An 18,562-nucleotide genomic window follows, 5' to 3' on the forward strand; every position below is an offset into this window, starting at 1 on the left:
AAAGCTCTATGTCTCAGTGAGTAAAAGCGCTGGTGGTAGGGACTGGGTGAGTAATAGCGCTGGTGGTAGGGACTCAGTGAGTAAAAGCGCTGGTAGGGATTCAGGTGTCACTGATTTTATGACATTAGAATATAAAGAAATTTACAACTACAATCGGACTAATGATTTTACAAAAGGTCCCCACAAAAGTATATCTTTAAATTATTAAACAAGTCTGTTGATTAAATTAAATTATAATTTTATTTTAAAAGATCAAGAAAATGTCAAAATAAAAATGAAAGTTTTGACAACGAAATGTACCTATTCCGTAACATATAAAGACACACAAACAAATCTTGTCTTCTTGCTCCTCTGTAATCTTGACACAGCATTGCTCTGATTTTTCGTGAAGATGTGTAGCATGAACACTACTTCACTCTATACCGATCACGACCCAACAAGTATTGAGAACAACCATGCTTCTCAAATTTGTTTTACCTACAGGACTTTGCACTATCCTTTTGAATCTGGATAGAGACTTGACCGACTCAATTGTTAACGGGCACCTTTTTACTATCACACTCTTTTATTGAGATGTGATATTACGACTTATAATGTCCCTTTTTATTTCTTCACTGACCGACCAGCTTTTGAAATTTTGATATTCTACAACACAGTGTTTGGTCTCCTGTGTTATATTTGTTTTATTCTGTACCGGCCTGTATAACACAGTTTCGGCCTTCTCTGTGTTATATTTTTATTGGGACATATAGTAACAGATTTGCCTTCTCTAAACTATGAATTGGTCACCCGTTCACGGACTGACACAATACAGTAGCCTGCACTATGCCTTGCTATCTTCCTGCCCCAAACGTACTTCACACAATCAACCTGCATTATGTGAAGGATAGCTAGTGACGTTTGGCGACTGAGAGACGTTGTCATCACAAGATAGCATAGCAACAGGTTTGAAAAACACCAACTCGTGGTTGCCTAAAGCTAATATCCCATTGAGACTTAAGCTCGTTTTACAGTAACGTGACAGCCCCCACCCACATTAAAAATTTACTTTTTTGGTGGTTTATTACATGAAAATAAATTTTACAAATGGACAATGAGTAAAGGTATTAAGGGAATTCTGTATGAAATTTCCTGTGTAGAGTCACATTTGAAAAATTTCGCAGTCTAACTGTCTCTGTCGTGTCAAGGGCATCTTTATGGTCGCATGTCTCTGTTATCTGGAGTCCCTGTCTGGTCAGTCTGTGTGTCCATAACGTCTGTGGTCTCTCTGTCTGGTCAGTTTGTGTGTCCATAACGTCTGTGGTCTCTGTCTGGTCAGTCTGTGTGTCCATAACTTCTGTGGTCTCTGTCTGGGCAGAGTGTGTATTTATAATGTCTGTGGTCTCAGGTCAGTACGTGCATTTACAATGTCTGGTGTCTCTGAAAAGTCAGAAAGAGGGTTAGAATGGGGATTTGTCTGTATTAAGTCAGTCATGTCAACAATGTCAAAGTCTTTATCTTCAGAGACAAGAGTCAAAAACTGTTCCAACTGGGAGTTTCTTTGCAGAAACTGATGTTCTCCCATAACTTGAAACAAGCTATTGATCCTGTTTGTCACTGAAGATACAATTCGATACCGTCCTTCCTGTGTATTTGTCACACGTCATACTGGTACAATGTCAGTTTCAGGTTGGTCATGGATTATCAGTCTTTCACCCGCCATGACCCTCATCATCTATGCACATAACATTCACAAGTGGATACAAATATCGATTTAATTTGTATGTTGCATCCATAACAAACACATCACAAAAAACACTCAAATCACGCCTCATTCTTCCCGTTACTTAAAACAAATACTCAAAACCACCATCCTCATTCACACTGAACTTTGTTACACCTCCTTCCTCCTCTATCTCTCTCAGTAATTCCTGTACCGTCTCACCGTCCGTCCTGTCAATATCAGTCTTGAACAATCTCCGCTGCAAATCTTCGACATCTTTAGGCAATACATTTTATCCTTGGCTTGATTGAATGTATTGCCTAAGTTGGGTTGTGGACACCTTTGTTTTAGCCATAGCCTTCACCGTCTCATTCACGAGGGGCAGGCGATTCTCCGGATAAAGTGAGGATGGCTAAATGTAAAAAGAAAAAAGATTAAAAGTACAAAATTGTATGCAATAGCATTCAATTCAGACCTGCCAGCTAACAAAACAAAAAAAAAGCATTTTATTTTTTATTGACAATTTAAAGACAAAAATCTGCTTATAAACCCATAATGCACGAGTTGTGTTTGTCACTCTAAAATACTTGAATGAACTAAAATGCAACAGGTGCTCATCAAATTCAAGGGTTAAATGAATGACTGCAGAATTCCCAAAAAACGTCGCTTCATTGTCTTTGTAACATTTTCATGGCATACAAAAACGCAATAGAGTGGTCACCATTTATAATTAGTCCTCAGAAATCAAGCACTTATAACTGCATCGTACTCATAGTCAAAGTCAAATTTTATTTTGAAAAGTCTATGGACAACCATCAAATCATAAAATTCCTTATCTGGAACAAAAAAAAAAAAAACAAAGACAAAAAAAAAAGACCCAAAAAAATACCACCACCTAGATCTGCTTATATTGTCTTACAGGACTTAATAGCGCTTGCAACACTATAAAAAGGATGATGATATGGTGACTGATTCAATAAATAGGGAACAGTAGATTTCACGAGCACCTCAAAGATGTACCAATTTTGACATTACCTCAAAGTCTCACCGAGACACAAGCAAAGGATCCTGCTAAAACATTTACATAATGCAATAATATTCAAAACCTATAACTATAACAGTACATAACAGAGAGATGATTTACAGTATAAAAAATCATCTCAAGAAGAAAGGTACTGTATTTGACTGTCTGCCTCCCAACTAAAGACCCCGCAAGGACCAGGAAAAAAATGAGCAATCTTAATCCATTAACAAAGACAGGGAGCAACATGGAAAGGGAAAAACAAATATAAGGGATAGAAAATGTGAACTCTCTGCCCAGAACCCTTCCAAGAAACTTTTTTTTTAATAAAAAAAATACAAATTCTGGAACAGTCAATTTTGTCACAAGCTGGTCATCATCTCTCCATCTCAGTGCGCCACCTTGAATGTATCGTAATAAAATATGAGTTGGAATGGCTGTTGTCCTTTAAACATTTGGTCCTGGTGTCAACAGTGCATTTACCTAAATAATCTATTACTATATATTACTAGCTACTCCAAACCGGTGCTTATCGGCCGTCAGCGCCGTAAATTTAAACGAAAATAAGGCTTTTGTATCAATTCAGTCTTATCCTCGTACAAAAGTTATTGCATTTTCGTTGATATCATTCTAAAGGTCAATTCTTGCTCTTTTTAATGGTATCAAATTTGTATCAAAATACATTGAGGAAAATAAATTGTGACTGTTTGTTTGTAGGTCACTTTTAGCGGAATACTACGGGCTCGAGCGGTCATTTGATACCCATGTCTTTTTATTTTTCAAAGCCAGGTCGCGCCGTGAAACGCAATGATTCAAAAGTTACTTATTCGAAAAGAAAATTGTACGACGTTTAATTCGATATAACTTTAAGTGGTATCGATCCCATTTTTCAACTTTTAATAGCAGTTTTTTAAAGATAAGTCGGAAAAAAAGTCGTTTAATTTTATCAGAACATACTTAAAGTGGTATCAAAATAAAGAGCAACCTTTTTTCTTTACATTTATGGGAACTACATCCCAATAAATTGTATGGCGTTAGCTGGGTGTTCGATTATAAAAACCATACAACGCGCCCGTTTCTGCCCATCTTTCACTTGCTCCTCTCTCAAAGTCGGTGCTAACGGGTCGCGGGATTTTCGTCAGTGATTGGGAATCACAAACAGTTTTCATGGATTTGAAGTCTAAAGTCGGTAAGTAAAATGATAATTAAGAATATTAGTGGAAATAAATATGTTTGTTGTTGTAAAAAAGTCTGTAAAAGTGTTTAAATTTCATGTTGGATTGGACCTGTGTCAACTGAGTAACGATGAACCGTCCAGTTTCATTATCTCCTCCACTCCAGCTACCTGTACTTTACATGCCTTTGTAATTTTCATGCTTTGTCTTTTGTATAACATTTTTATTTCTTTGTTTAGGTCAATATCTTGTTAACATATTTCATTTGTTTAAGTTTATGTTTTGATTATCTTTTATCTGTTTACTGTTATTATTTAAGGTATGGGGTACAGGTCTGTACGAATTCATAATTTAAAATGGCGGCCATGAAAGTTAATCTCATTGACCTGCCGAGTCCATTGTTGGTTTATGAATCTCAAAGTTTAAGTGGGCTTGAATAGTAGTGGGAACATTAATTTCAAATTCAGTTACAAGTGACATGGATACTGGTTTTATTTCTTTTTTTTTTCTCTTTTCCGATTCCAGTGGCATTTAGAGTAATAGTTGATTGACAAATGTTTGCCTTTTACTTGTACTACAGCTTCAACCCCTTACAACATGGACTGGTCGGATTGATGTGATGTATTAGTATTTTACCTTCTTGTGCTCATTAAGTAAAACAATTCATTTTAATTTCAGTTGACGAAGTTTACAATGGCCTTAGAAGTTCCTTCCTGGCTGTTGGAAAGGGAAGACGTCCCAATGTTCCGACCATCAATGTCATTACGAGGCGTCTTCTGGTTCAGTTGTATTTCCTGAAAGAGGAGGGACGGCGACCATGGAGAGAGGTATGTTGTGTGATATTTGTTTTTGTTTGTGGAGTTGTAGTAGTGTGCCGATGGAGTTGTGGCCTTATAAAAAATATGCAGATCTGGAGGCAATTTTTTTTTATAATGATGAATGATCATCAAAGATGTCATTTTGTAGTCAGGCGATATTTAACTAATACACAAGTTTTGTCCGCAGCTGGTGTCAAGAATCGTATTAGTACTGTAGTTCTATATGGCTATTAACCTTTTTTTTTTTTCTTTTTCATTTATGCTTCTCTAGGTGGAGGACTGGATCCTGAAATTGAAACCTGACCTGGGGCATCATGTAAGAGGACGCGTTCGTGCAATCGTGGAATACTCGTACAAGTGGTGTCACAGTGAGGATTGTTGTTTGGATGTATTCCTTGAGGAACGTGTGAATTTTTTAGCTTTGTCACCTTATTTGTCCTCTATTGGAATTAATCGACAGACATTCAGCGATCCTGAGAATTTTGATGTTACTGATATTGTTGTTTGTAATGAATTAATTGTTGAGCTTCATAAGGCTAAGGCTATCATGAAATCTTCAAAAAACCATTTTCACTTGTGGGTTGCTAAATTTGTTAAGTGTCCAGTCACTTCAAAACTTGCTCGCCATGGGGACAAAATTGTTACAGATTATTTTAATCTTAAGAATAATAGATCTCCCATGCAGGACTTTCTTCATAAAGCTTTCACTTTTAATGTAGATTTACAATCAGATCTTCAGATTCCTGCACCCAGCCCGTTCTTTCTCCGACTGTGAAAAAACATTGTACAGATTGTCTTCATTTAAAGGAGGAAGTTAAAAGTTTAAAAGATTTGATTCTTCTACTGCAGTCGGAGAAACATACTTTAAATACTGAAATCCAGAGTTTGAAATCAAATAGTGAACTTTTGCGTGTGCAGCACGACGCAGATCTTTGTCTGGCTAAGGATAAGGTTGATGTTTTAAAATTGAAAGTTAAATGTGCCAAAAACAAATCAAAATCTGAAGTAAAATGTATTAAAGACAGTATGTCAAAAAATGAAATTTCTTTGAAAAATGACATTTCTAATTTAGAAAAAAAACTCAGCAAAGCTAAGTCAAAGAGCAAAGAATTGAAAAAACAGCTTACATCTTCTGAGGAGGAAGTTGTTGCTTTAAATAACAAATTATTCTTAAACATGAATGATTTCAATGTTGCTGTTAAGGGTACAAAAAATAATGTCTATAGTGATGCCATACGTACGACTGCTATAGGCCTTGTGTGTGAAACTGGTGTATCAGCTGCCAATGTTAGCAAAGTAATTGAAATTGTTGCTAATAATTTATTCCAATATTCCTTTATTGAAAAATTACCCTGCATGCAGACTGTATTAAATATTGTTGATGAAGGCTATGCCCTTTCTCAGTTTCAAATAGTTGAAAGCATTTTGAAAGTTGATGATGTCACTCTTCATAGCGATGGTACCAGTCGTGACCAAAAAAAAATTGTTGGCCATCAGTTGTCACTAAGTAATGGGGATACTTTTTATTTAGGCTATGCTCCTGTTGCCACTGAAAATTCTAATACTTTGTTAGATTTGGCTTTGAGTGTTCTGTCACAAATTTCTGTAACATATGCTCAATTTGCTTCTGTAGATAATGAAGGGATATTACGTATTATCTTGTCTAAAATTACCAGTCTCATGACTGACAGAGCAAGTGCCATGAAGTCGTATGGAAATTTATTCTTTGACCATGTCAAGGCTGAGTTGGGCCAAGATGTTTTGATACATTTTCTACATTGCAATGCGCACTATCTTTTGGGCCTTGTCAGTGCATTTGAAAGGGCCATTGCCAATGTAGAGAATGCCTATGTCGCTGATCATGGTCCTCTCGGCCGAGATAATCAAAGTAAATTTGCAAAATTTTCAGATACGAAAGAGTCTGCTACTTTTCGTATTCTGAGAATGGCGTCTGGTATTTTAGGTCCAAATGGTGACCAGAAGAATGGCTGTAGAATAGAGTGGACAACGTTTTGTGAAAAGTCTTATTTTCCGAGCTTTAAAAGTAACCGTTTTAATTGCCATTTTGAAGCAGCTGCTGCTCTCATTTTTCATTTGTCAACAATGAAGTTATTTTTCACCTCTGGTGTTTTGAATGACAACACTAACATGAAAATTGAATCTGTTGCTGTTGATATTCAAGACAATGTATTGATGTCCTGTGTTTGTTGTCTTGCTTTGTTTTATATCAAGGTCACTGGTCCTTACTGGAAACTGGTGAACAGCTCTGTTAAGTATTCAGAATTTCATACCTATGCTAAAATGCTTCGGGATGCTTTTCAGAGGTGGTCTGAGGATCCCAGTGACCTTTTTAATGAAACTTGTACATCTGTCTTTGATAATACAATGAATATTTCTTCTGCATTGTCCATTTCTATTCATGAATTTATTGCCATTTGTGATGAACAGTTTATGGTGGACATGCTTAGATCTCTTTGCAAGGAGGCATTGATTCTAACAGAAAGACAGCTTGCAGAATTTATGGATGGGGGTTACTTTTGTAATTTAGACCCTGCTGTTCAAAATCAACTTCGTCATTGTCCTTTAACCAATTTGATTGGAGAAAGTTCTTTTGGCGATTTTGATTTTGATATTTCTAAAAGAAGAAATGCCTCCTTGCATAACAGATCTGCTGTCCACTGTATTAAGCGAAATAAAACTTTTCATTATCTTAAACACAGCAATCAACTCAAAGCACACAAGCTTCTAAAATCAGCTCGCAAAAGATCAGCACAGTTAAGGCAGGCCAACATTGAATTAGAAAAAAAATGAGGAATGACAAAAAACAGATTTTTGCAGACAATCAAGATAAAAAGATTGCAAAAGAGCTTAAATCGATCACGCAAAGAGGCGTCTACACGGCAAAAGTTAAAATTCATGGTGGGCCCTGCAGATCCTCATCCGAAGTGGATGACTTGATTCTTAAACTTAATTCAATGGGCAAGTCCTCACGACATATTTGTGAGTGTTTAAAACATGAGATACGGTTCTGCAAAGCTGTATTGGGTCACAAGCATTTGAAATTAAGCGGTACATTTCATGATCTTGTAGAACGGTTAAAGTCAGTTTTGGTCTAGATTGCATGGTCAAAAGTATTAAAATATTTTTTTTTTCTAGTCATGCCTTGTGTCGCATATCAACTCTAATGGTTAGGGTTAAGTTTAAAGTTGATATAGTATATAGTTATTTATAAATATTTTTCTTTACCGAGTTACTTCTTGCAGAATCGTCTATTACAATTGTGTTGACTGTAGTATCTAATATTTCATTTTTTCAATATATTTTTTTACATATCTCATTGTATGGCCTGCATTATAGTTATTAATAATGTTTACTGCAAGTTTTAAATATTGTTTTGACACCAATTTTATTGTGTGACATCATATCCTGAATATTATTTTTGAACCATTTTCTTATCTGCTGGTCTGTGAGGGTTTGCATATTTTGCCAGTTCAACTGCTCTTGTGAGGTTGTAGTATTAATTGTTTTGTATTATTTATGTTTTGATTTGCATAGACTATTTGTTTGGACTTTATTTTATGGAATTTTGTGGATTTACATTATTACGAAAACATCTCATTTTTTAAACTTTTTCGTGACATTGTCCTGTTTGAAGACATGGCCCTCTTAGACATTAATAATAAGGCTAGATGCTTGTTGTTTACACTTAGGAGCAGTTCTTTACCTTTTTATTGATGTTTAAACTGTATTTCTATCACCAAAATTACATTTGTTACAATTTTTTTTTTAATCCTAAATTTTGCATTTTTTACCTCCCCTTTCGATTTTGTCATTTTTGGCCTTGGTGCGATTTTTGTTGCAATAAATGATGGTTTTTCCATCCAACTAGAACCCTGAAAAAAATTGAGCTTGTTCCCTATGTGGTAGAGTGTTGATTTACTGATTTTTGAATGTGTGGGTCGGTAACTTATAAAAATATTGCGCTCCGAAATCGGTCCATCCGCTCATTCGGAAATTATGCGTAAAACCCCAAAATTTGAAATGCTGTAACTTTTGAAATTGAAGAGCTACAGCATTGATTTTGGTATCAAAATTCTTAGAATCAAAAGTTCTATCAAGGAAAACAATTTTATTTGATGCGTTTTCCATATGAAAAATCAGTTTGGAGTAGCTAATATTACACTCAATAGTGGGAGGGGGGAGGGACAATTAAGTACTGAAAATATAAAGTAACAAGAAAAGAAAAAATAATACATATATATAAAAAAAAATGAGTCTAATTGCGACTAAAATAGAATTTGCGATTAATTGCTGTCAAGTGTAAAATTTTCGGCAGCGAAAAACTGCAGGGACAAAATATCGATGGAAAATAAGTATAAAATGAATGAGTCTTACCAATTTATCACATGGGTGATTTTCATGGTGGTGATTAGCCCTGTAACCCTCAGAAGCCAGTATTAATTTCAGAGTCCTGCATGGTAAGAAAAACTTTTTATTACAAAATAATAAAATTATCCACAACATAGTATGATAAAATATTAATAGCGTTGTCACTTGCATAACTCAATTGTGAAGGATTTCAACATGCAGATTATAGAGCAATTGAAAATAAATCTTAATAAGACATTCAATAATAACACTAATCCAGCGCAATCAGATACAATTAATGAACAAATCAAGTCTTTCACTTTTTAAAACTGTTCTGGTAATAGTTGAACTATTGTCTTGCTGCATTACATCGTGCAGCCCGCCCACTGAAGACTGTAAATGAGCTGCAGATAGGCACACATTGCCTCTTCCTCTGGATGTTTTAAAATTCAGAATCAGTTTGATTGCTTTATTAAAATTGTCTTGGCAATCAAGATAGAAAAGCTGATGGTGATAATTTACTTCCGAGTTATTCTGAAATATTATAACCTTGTGCATATAATATTTTCATTTTTTTTAAATATGTAAAAGTAAAAAAACACCTCCTGCCCCCGTCCAAAAACAACCTCCTACCTCTGGTTAGGGCGAACTCCTTTGCTTGAAGTCAATTGCTTTTTGCCCTGCTTGCATTCATAGACACAAAAGTCATAAATTAGCCAACTTTCCTCAGGGTGATATGATGGAAGCTGAAAAACACGGAATAATATAAAAGATCATAACATAAATACCTAAATATTAAGTTTAAAAATTGCAATATTTTCTCCAACTGAGACAAAGGTGTTACAGTTCAGTACGTTAGAAGAATAAGAAAGTAAGTCGAGAGTTTTCTCGAAGAACTTAAATTTGTGACGTGGTACTCAAATCAGGGACTAGGTCAAAAGCTGAATGGCACAAATGGAAAGCCAAAGGCATGTTGTTTTCAATATTTAAAGTCAATAAAAATTCAAATTCTGTGCATTCTAATATGAGGCAAACAACTACAGACCACACTAAATTGAATTGTATTAAGTAAAAGGATCTTGTCACATTCAATCAAGCTGTCATTTGAGAAAAATCACTTCATTATAAATTGAAGTTCAGGTCGCATGTTTGAAGCCGTATTAGGAAAATTCATGTATCTGTGTATAAGCCAAGTTTCATCAAAATCACAGTGGCAACGAGTGTCTAATATTTGCCACCAGATACACTCGTAAAATTTGAGTGTAGGCCTATTTAGCAAAATCATATATTAGGAATGGTTTATACTACATCATAAAGTAGCGCATGCCCGTCATCATCCTTCATCTTTTTTATATATATATAAATATTAAAAAAAGAATTGAGCTTTCATAAGCCGCAATATCCACCAAACATGCTCAAAGCACTTAACAAAGGATCCATGACTAGCAGCAACACGTAACAAGTAGAACGTTAGGCGATGTTTTTCTTCTGACAGACAACGCTCTTAGCGGATAGGAAATCATACACATGAGTACAGTGAGAGAATGTGAGTCCTTGGCGAGGCTCGACCCCAGGACCTTCCAATCCGGAAGTGAGTGCCACACAGCCGCATATATCTTGGCTGTTCTTGAGAATTTGCCAAACACCTACAAACTAATTAGTAAAAAGAGGGGAGATGGGCAGAAATAGACAGACAGATACACACTCAGGAGAGAGAGAGAGAGAGAGAGAGAGAGAGAGAGAGAGAGAGAGAGAGAGAGAGAGAGAGAAGAGAGAGAGAGAGAGAGAGAGAGAGAGAGAGAGAGAGAGGGGAGAGAATAATATCAGTTGCCTGTGGTGTCAGTCCGTTTAGGAGTGAGGTGGCGGAAGAAGTAGTCTAGCACTAGTACTTGGGTAGTAGTAGTAAGTAGTAAATAGGGGAGGTCTTCTGCACGTTCCTTGAGCTAAGGAAAGTATTCCTTCAACTAACCTTAAAATAAAAAATAAAACCTTGTACATTTCCAACACTTGGACCTGCACTATGACCTATAACTAAAACTAACAGACAAAAAAAAAAACCCGCTAAGACTCCTCTCTAGTACCTTTCAATATTTCAAATTGAATTATAATGGCTGCGGAAAACTAAAACAATGGTCATATAAGGAAATTTACAAATCAATCAAGTTGTTCTACAGGTTTTAAAATGAAAATATGAAGTAACAAGATATCACTCTAATATAGTGACACCTAACTAACACTAGACATCACACCAGCAGCAATGCTGAGCGGAGTAATTTTACTTTTTTCACTAGCAACCAAGTTGCCACATTGGATTTTCTTTCTTTACTTTTTTTTTTTTTAGTGTTCTGCTAATGTGCAATCTACATTTAAAATAAAAAGTGGCATCTTTCATTTCTTCTAATTCTTAACAGACACGATTATGTCCACTTCACATCTCAACAACAGGGACAATTTTTTTTCACTTCTTGAGGCAGTCTTTTCTTACTTCTTTTAAATTTCATTTTTTTAAAGCTTCTTTATTGATTTGTTTATAAGTTCTATTGTTCTTCTTCTTATAATTTCATTGTCAATATCATTTTCATCAGCATACTTTTACGGTACTTTTACCATGTTATTCTTACGATCTTACAGTTACAGTACAGCAGAGCGATACCTAACGCAGGCCTTTAAAGTGCTACTAGCCTAAATTTGAAAAATTAAAATAAAACGTTTGACAAAAGATCCACAGTTCAAAAGCTAAAACAATTATAAAGTGAAACTACCTCGAGGCTCGAGGAACATCGGGGGTAAGGTCTCCCGCCCATACTGGGCACTGTGGGACTGGAAGTCTAGAGAGCTGCGCCGGTGGAACCCGTAATTTAGCTTCTTAAACGGTTCCGATCATTCAGGAGAGGAGTAGTACCTATCTAGTTGTAGTTATTAGTAGAAGAAGAAGAAGAAGAAGGAGCATGTTCAGGTTCAAGTTCAACCCTCTTAGTAGGCACTTGCAAGAATTTTTCAAAATAGTGGCTATGGGTATTAATTTAGCGTAGAAAAATAAAGGGGAGTGAAACATTAACTAGAGTGAAAAATTATCGCTCTGTCTCAACTGGTTAAAAAGTTATGACCGTTTATGTGGTGGAAAATCTCTATATATAGATAGCTTAATTAGGAAAAAATGTGACCAAAGCACAGCATCCCAATGGATAATCACGTATAATTCAGAAACAGCTTCAGACAAAACTTTGAAATTTTTACATGTGGTAAATCCTGTAATACATTGCAAACAGAAAATGAATTATTTATTGAGAAAGAAAAGTATAGACTAGTTTAGAGCTGAGACAGCTGAAATCAAGGAAAAATAGATCGCGACATACAAATGAATGACCTATTGGAAATTTGGAAAAGTCAATAATAAAATATTTATCCACATGAAGATAGACCAAATACACCACTGAATCGGCGTCATTTAGTTGTTCACTTTGAACTTTTCAAAATGAAAATAGACCTCATAAAAGCAAAGATATGAACTGACAAATGTTTGAGGTGGTGTACTCTTCTTAGTTGATAGAGTTAAGAGTGAGAATGACGAGTTGCCACTTAATTAAGGAAAAAAATTGTCGTATCTAGTTTACTTACCTTCTTTGTTGACTTTTTAATAAAAAGTACATTATTCTCATTTTCGAATGTTTTCAAATTGGAGAAAAGATGAGAATGTCTCGTTTACCGAGAGGGCCATTTTTTTAAATTTTTTTTTGCTTCACACTTCTCAAAGAAAGACCGCGAAAAGTGGAGGCTGGTCGGCTGGTCCTTGAAAGCTCACAAATGCAACCTTAAACGCATAAGAGTAAGAGTGCTGGGAGTAGCAACAAATAGGTAAAGGAGCGGTGGTTTGCAACTTTAAACACATAAGAGTTCTTGGAGTACAAATAGTGAAAAGCGGTAGTTTTCGCTATTTGTAGTGGTAGTACAAATAACCACTTCGATACCATTTTGTGAGGAATGAAATCCAAAAGGGAATACTTCATACCTGTTATGTTCCAAGTGAAGAGAATTGGGCAGATATGTTCACAAAGCCAGTCTCTAAGACAAAATTACAAATGTTCATCCCTATCTTGATGGGTTAGTAAGGGAAGTACTAAAAAGTCTTAAATCACTTACTCACATCATGCTATGCACTATTAGTACAACTATCAAACTTGTGATTTTTCTTTGCATTTTTTTTTTTTAGTTTAATGATTTTCTTCTTAGTCAAAATAATGGCACACAATTTTGTTGACCTTTTGATTTCATATGTATGTACCTATATATTATGCTTCATTACCATTATAATTATATATTGTTCTTGACTGTTAGTTCTTACTTGATTAACTATGATCTGAGTACAAACATTTCTTTCTCAGTTTAAACATAGGTGTAGGATGTTCTAATGCCTACAACCTACAATGTATTACCTACTTGCTTTGCAATGTATCATTTTCTTTTAGCACTTATCTTTTAACTTGCTTTGGAAACTGAATTTAAGAGGGGGTGTTAGAATGTAAATTCATTTTCTTATTATGACCTTTTTGTGTAAGGAATCACTTATCATGTAACTCTCTAATTTGGGGAACGACAAAATTAAGCATTATTATTATCATCCTTTTTTTTTCTTCTTGTTCCTGCAATAAAAAGCAGATGTCTCAATAAATAAAGTTTACTCTTTCATCTAATGGAATTTGTTATTCTGTTCTAGATAATTACCTTGGCCTTCATCTAAAATCAATGATATGGCGTCCACCATGCCAACATCATCATCCTCATTATCTTCTCCCTCATCATCATCTCAACTCTCGTCACCATCATCACAGGATTCCATCTTTAAAAAAACAGATTGTAGAACAAGTGAGGATATTTTAAATAGCACAACAAATTTAATTCAAGAACAAGAAATTACAGACAAAAATAAGGAAATAGCTAGCTTAAAAAAAAAAAACAACTTAGTTAGATTCAACGCACTTACACTGTTTCAAGCCTAACAGAAAAAAAAGTTCTTCGAATGGAGACAGGTGTACATTGTTTTAAAATATTTAATATTATTGTTCAATATGTTGAGTGCTTTAGAGGTAACATTATTTATTATAGGGGATGGGAAGTTCAGGAAGAGATAGTTGCATTAAAAGACCAAATTTTTATTACACTTATGAAACTTAGAACTACACTAACCTTCATATTTCACAATTGTTTAGCGTTAGTGAAAGTACTATAACAAATATTATACAAACTTTTATTCATGTTTTACATAAGCCATAAGCTTCTCTTTGAAAATGTTATGAAGGTTACATGCCCTTCTAGACATAAAAATAAACTATCAGCTCCATCATCATTTTTAAGATTTCCAAATTGCAGAATGATCATTGATTGTACAGATGACCAAATTGCTATTCCTAAAGAAATGGATAAACAACGGTTAACTTGTTCTTCTTATAGGTCCACGAATTCTGTTAAAGCTCTTGTTGGTGTGAGTCCAAATGGTGTGATAAATTTTATTTCTAAACTTTATCCAGGGTCTGTCTCGGATAAGGTCATTGTACAAAATTGTGGATTACTAAAACTTTTAATTTTAAGCCCTGGAGATTTAATTTTAGCAGATAAAGGTTTCCTGATTCAAGATATTTTACCTCAAGGAGTAACTGTAAATATCCCTCCCTTTTTACATAATAAATTTACTGAAAATGAGATTTTATTAACCAAAGAAATTGCTTCATGTAGAATTCATGTTGAGAGGGCTAATGAAAGACTGAAAAATGTTAACAGCCTCTCATATATTCCAACCATGTTAAGAGAAACATCTGATATTATTTTTCAATTAGTTGCAGCACTTGTCAATCTCCAGTCTCCTCTTATTAAGGAGACTGCATTTTGTTAGCTTTGCCATTTATTTTGTAAAACACACATATTTTGTTCATGATCATCAAATCACCATTCAAAATAATGGTTTTGTAGGTCACCCATACATGTTTTTACATGAATACATGACAAATTATGGCATTGTTGTATCAATGTATGTTCAATGTCATTAACATTGTTAAATAAAACATGACAAATTAGTTTTGGACTGAATCAACCCAAGGCATCATCAAGATAGATCTGTGGAAGTAAAAGAATAAAAGATTCAAATTTAGAGCTGCGACCATGCTCAATAGGCAAAAAACAAACAAACTAATAAAACGTCTGTTGTGGTCTTGTGGTATGACACTCGCTTTTAGATCAGAAGGTCCTGGGTTTGGGCCTCGCTCGGCGCATAGTTGAGTCCTTGGAGAAGGCTCTTTACTCACAATCTCTCACCGTATTCAGGTGTCAAATGAGTACCTGGCCGTTAACAGCGTTGTCTCTGTCCGAAAAAATTGCAATATCGCCTAACAGGCATCATGTCCCGTCTTCCATGTTAAATGTTGCTGTTGGCCAGGGACCCCTTGTAAAGCACTTTGAGCACATTTAGTGGATATTACGCTATATAAAAGCTCAATTTAAAAAAAATTAAGTGGTTCTTTCATTCGTCTTGCTTTGTTGATAAAGGGGAAACCCGAAACGTCCATTTTATCTGTTTTCGTATATTAAATTGAAGTTCACATTCAATTTCACAATGTTATTGATTTCTTCGAGTTTCAAGCAGCAACATTTACATTACACTTACACCTTAACCCAATAGGAAGTTTAGTTTACCGTGACTAACACTGGTCTAAATAAATCCTTTATTCATCCCAGAGAGGAGATTTATCTCTAGGGTCTATTCCAGGGAGGACTGGAATAACCGCGGTGCAGGGCCACAAATTGAGCTAGGGCGAGGTGACTTGCTCAAGGCCACACAGCGCAGCGGCGGGTGAACGAACTCGGTACCTTTCGGGTACGAAGCAAAAACCGTACCGCTGATCCACGCTGCCCCTATGCCTACCACATGAAGTATGATAAATAAAATGTCTAGCGTGATTGGTGATTGTGATGCTCATATGAGTATTATAATAAAGGTTACAATACGATACTAAATAGTATGTAGTAGACTATAGTCAATAGCAACGAAAATTAGTGAAGCAAGACTAAGACCTCAAAGACTCAAAGTCCGTGGTCCATAAGATAAAAACACAATAATTCAATGACTCCCTCTCTCTCTCCCTAACTAAAATCGAACGTAAACAGTAAAATCTTTCCATTGGACATACTAAATTTGCCTAAACTCAAAGTAAACTGATTATTGTCCAACAGTAGTTTTATGGGGATGTGAGATTTTGAGAGTGAGAAGACGAAATGACTTACCTTCACAGAATTCTCTTTATTCTTCATGCTGGCTTGAACTTTGCCGAACATCAAGCCATCTGAGTAAGTGAAAGTCAAAACATGACCTGACTGATGATGATTTTCACCTCGCGAGACACTTTTATGCTCATTGGAGAAGTGTATTTCATAAGGGCGGTGATGGAAATAAAGTTAGTGTCAGCCATTTTTCTCGACTGTTTAGAGCCAGCCAGTTCGTTACTATGCGTTGCTGCGCGGGATGACGTCACGACTTTTGAAGACTATTGTCGCGCTCTCTCTCTCTCTCTCTCTCTCTCTCTCTCTCTCTCTCTCTCTCTCTCTCTCTCTCTATCTATCTATCTATGTCTCTCTCTCTCTCTCCCTCTCTCTCTCTCTCTCTCTCTTCCATTGCACACACACACACACACGCGCGCGCGCGCACACACATTTACAAATTTTCGCCTATATTATTATGGCAATCTAATATAAATATATATGTATATTGTGTTTACTTGAAACAGACCAAAGGCGGAAACGTCGTTTGTTTTGTGTTTTTCATTCATGAGTCAGATTTACTCCATTTATCATTATCTCCATTTTATCGACTCGTTTAGGCACCATTATTTCTTAGTGGAAACAGGTCCAATGGTGCTCTCTCCTCATCTGACTCAACATCAGCAACAATGGCGTCTTCTAAAATGTTAATTGTCAAGTGGTAGTAATCTTACTATCTGTCAGTTGTCTGGAGCTTTACCCGACTATAACAGGGAAGAATAAAGGCGGCACCAGACGACACTGTCTATGGGAAAACTATGTGACTCTTATCTCTGTACTCCTACTTCCACTCTTACACATAGACGTGACGCCAATACTGGAATTCCCGATATCAATATTACATGGCTTTCAACAAATAGCCTGATGAGAAACCTCACCCGCCCTGCATCACCCACTATGTGCGAGACTGTCTATCTGTGTTTGTAAGCTGCCCTGGCCAATCCAGGACTGAGTGTTGGTAAATGAAGCAGATTTCTTCCCCCCCCCCCCAGCCCCTCCCTTCCAAAAGTAACACTTTCTCATTTTCATAGATGTGCAATACCAATTCTCAGCCTCTCGGTTTCAATATTATCGGCAAGGTCAATTCTATAATTACTGGTACTTAGTCTCAATACCACTTGACAAGTGAAATTTTAGAAGACGCCATTGTTGCTGATGTTGAGTCAGATGAGGAGAGAGCACAATTTGACCAGTTTCCACCACAGACTACTGCAGACCGGACAACGGCCACTGTTTATTGGCTAATCGCCGCCATCTTATTTAAGATGTCAGCAGTTATCGATAACCGAGAATACAGAGAGACTGGCGATATAACGGTTTCCAGAAAACTCTGGCAGACGTAAAATTATATGAGAAAATGTAAACTTAGCGTAAACAGTACGACAGCGGGTGGATTAAAATGCTTTGAAAAGAAGGATGAGTGGGGGGGGGGGGGGAGGGGGGGGGGGCGGTGAGGGGATGAGGTCGATAAGAAATGGTATAACTTGTGTAACTTATATTATTTGTCTAATGACTAATCTTCTAGCCATTCGATTATTTTTATTCATTTTTTATTTACTTATTTTTCATTGTTTATTTGTTTTTCCTTCTTTTAACGGAAGGCCTGTGCCCCGAATCACATTAATAGTGCTCATGAATCTAACATTAATTTTGTTTTCCCTATTTTTGAATTGAACCAATTCCTCCCTTGGGTCCTTTAAACTACTTTCTTTCTTATTTCTTTAAATTGTAATTATAGAATATTTCTTAAAACAATGAAAATATAACATCCAAGTTATCCGGTTTTGGTGTGGGACCTTTTTTTTTTGTTTTTTCTTGTTATTTGTTTTTTGAGTTGTTTTGTTTTTTGTTTTTTGTTTATTTACAAATATAGACAACCATTACAGAGAATGTCCAGTGTTTTTTTCCCAGTTTTGAACATGTCACTCCTCATCAAAATTAAAAGGAATAAATACGCAATAATTTCTATTGAGAATTTTTCATATATTTTTCTCCTCCACCATAACTCAAAATGCGCTTTAATATAACAATGCTTATTTATTCCTCATGAACTACATAGAATGTTTCATAAAAGCATATCTATTGTAAATGTGTTCCGCTTTTATGATAATGGCTTCATGAGACTATAATTCATCATACAGATCAGCATCATACATCCAATCATCATCCATCA

At 35.6% G+C, this 18,562-nt stretch overlaps 2 protein-coding genes across 4 annotated transcripts; one reads left to right on the forward strand and one right to left on the reverse strand.

Moving 5' to 3' along the window:
* Nucleotides 1-221: 221 nt before the first annotated feature.
* On the reverse strand, nucleotides 222-12,380 carry LOC144962245 (uncharacterized). 3 transcript variants are annotated; one of them, XR_013643420.1, is made up of 4 exons: nucleotides 10,916-12,380; nucleotides 9,718-9,830; nucleotides 9,112-9,187; nucleotides 222-2,114 (listed from the first exon to the last, which is right to left on the reverse strand). XR_013643420.1 is itself a non-coding variant. In XM_078895153.1 (4 exons), the coding sequence occupies exons 1-4, from the start codon at nucleotides 10,694-10,696 to the stop codon at nucleotides 1,995-1,997; spliced, it is 396 nt and encodes a 131-aa protein (XP_078751279.1). In that variant the 5' UTR covers nucleotides 10,697-10,778; the 3' UTR covers nucleotides 222-1,994. The 3 variants fall into 3 exon arrangements, 1 of the variants encoding a protein (XP_078751279.1); XM_078895153.1 differs by lacking the exon at nucleotides 10,916-12,380 and adding an exon at nucleotides 10,610-10,778; XR_013643419.1 differs by lacking the exons at nucleotides 9,112-9,187; nucleotides 10,916-12,380 and having other exon boundaries at nucleotides 9,718-10,778.
* LOC144962244 (uncharacterized) lies at nucleotides 3,240-5,491 on the forward strand. Its single transcript, XM_078895152.1, has 3 exons — nucleotides 3,240-3,912; nucleotides 4,577-4,725; nucleotides 4,988-5,491. The coding sequence occupies exons 1-3, from the start codon at nucleotides 3,891-3,893 to the stop codon at nucleotides 5,489-5,491; spliced, it is 675 nt and encodes a 224-aa protein (XP_078751278.1). The 5' UTR covers nucleotides 3,240-3,890.
* Nucleotides 12,381-18,562: the final 6,182 nt, after the last annotated feature.

Source organism: Berghia stephanieae, unplaced genomic scaffold, assembly GCF_034508935.2.
Source record: "Berghia stephanieae isolate SIO BIC M18660-M18661 unplaced genomic scaffold, UCSD_Bste_1.3 scaffold72, whole genome shotgun sequence".
NCBI lineage: Eukaryota > Metazoa > Mollusca > Gastropoda > Nudibranchia > Aeolidiidae > Berghia > Berghia stephanieae.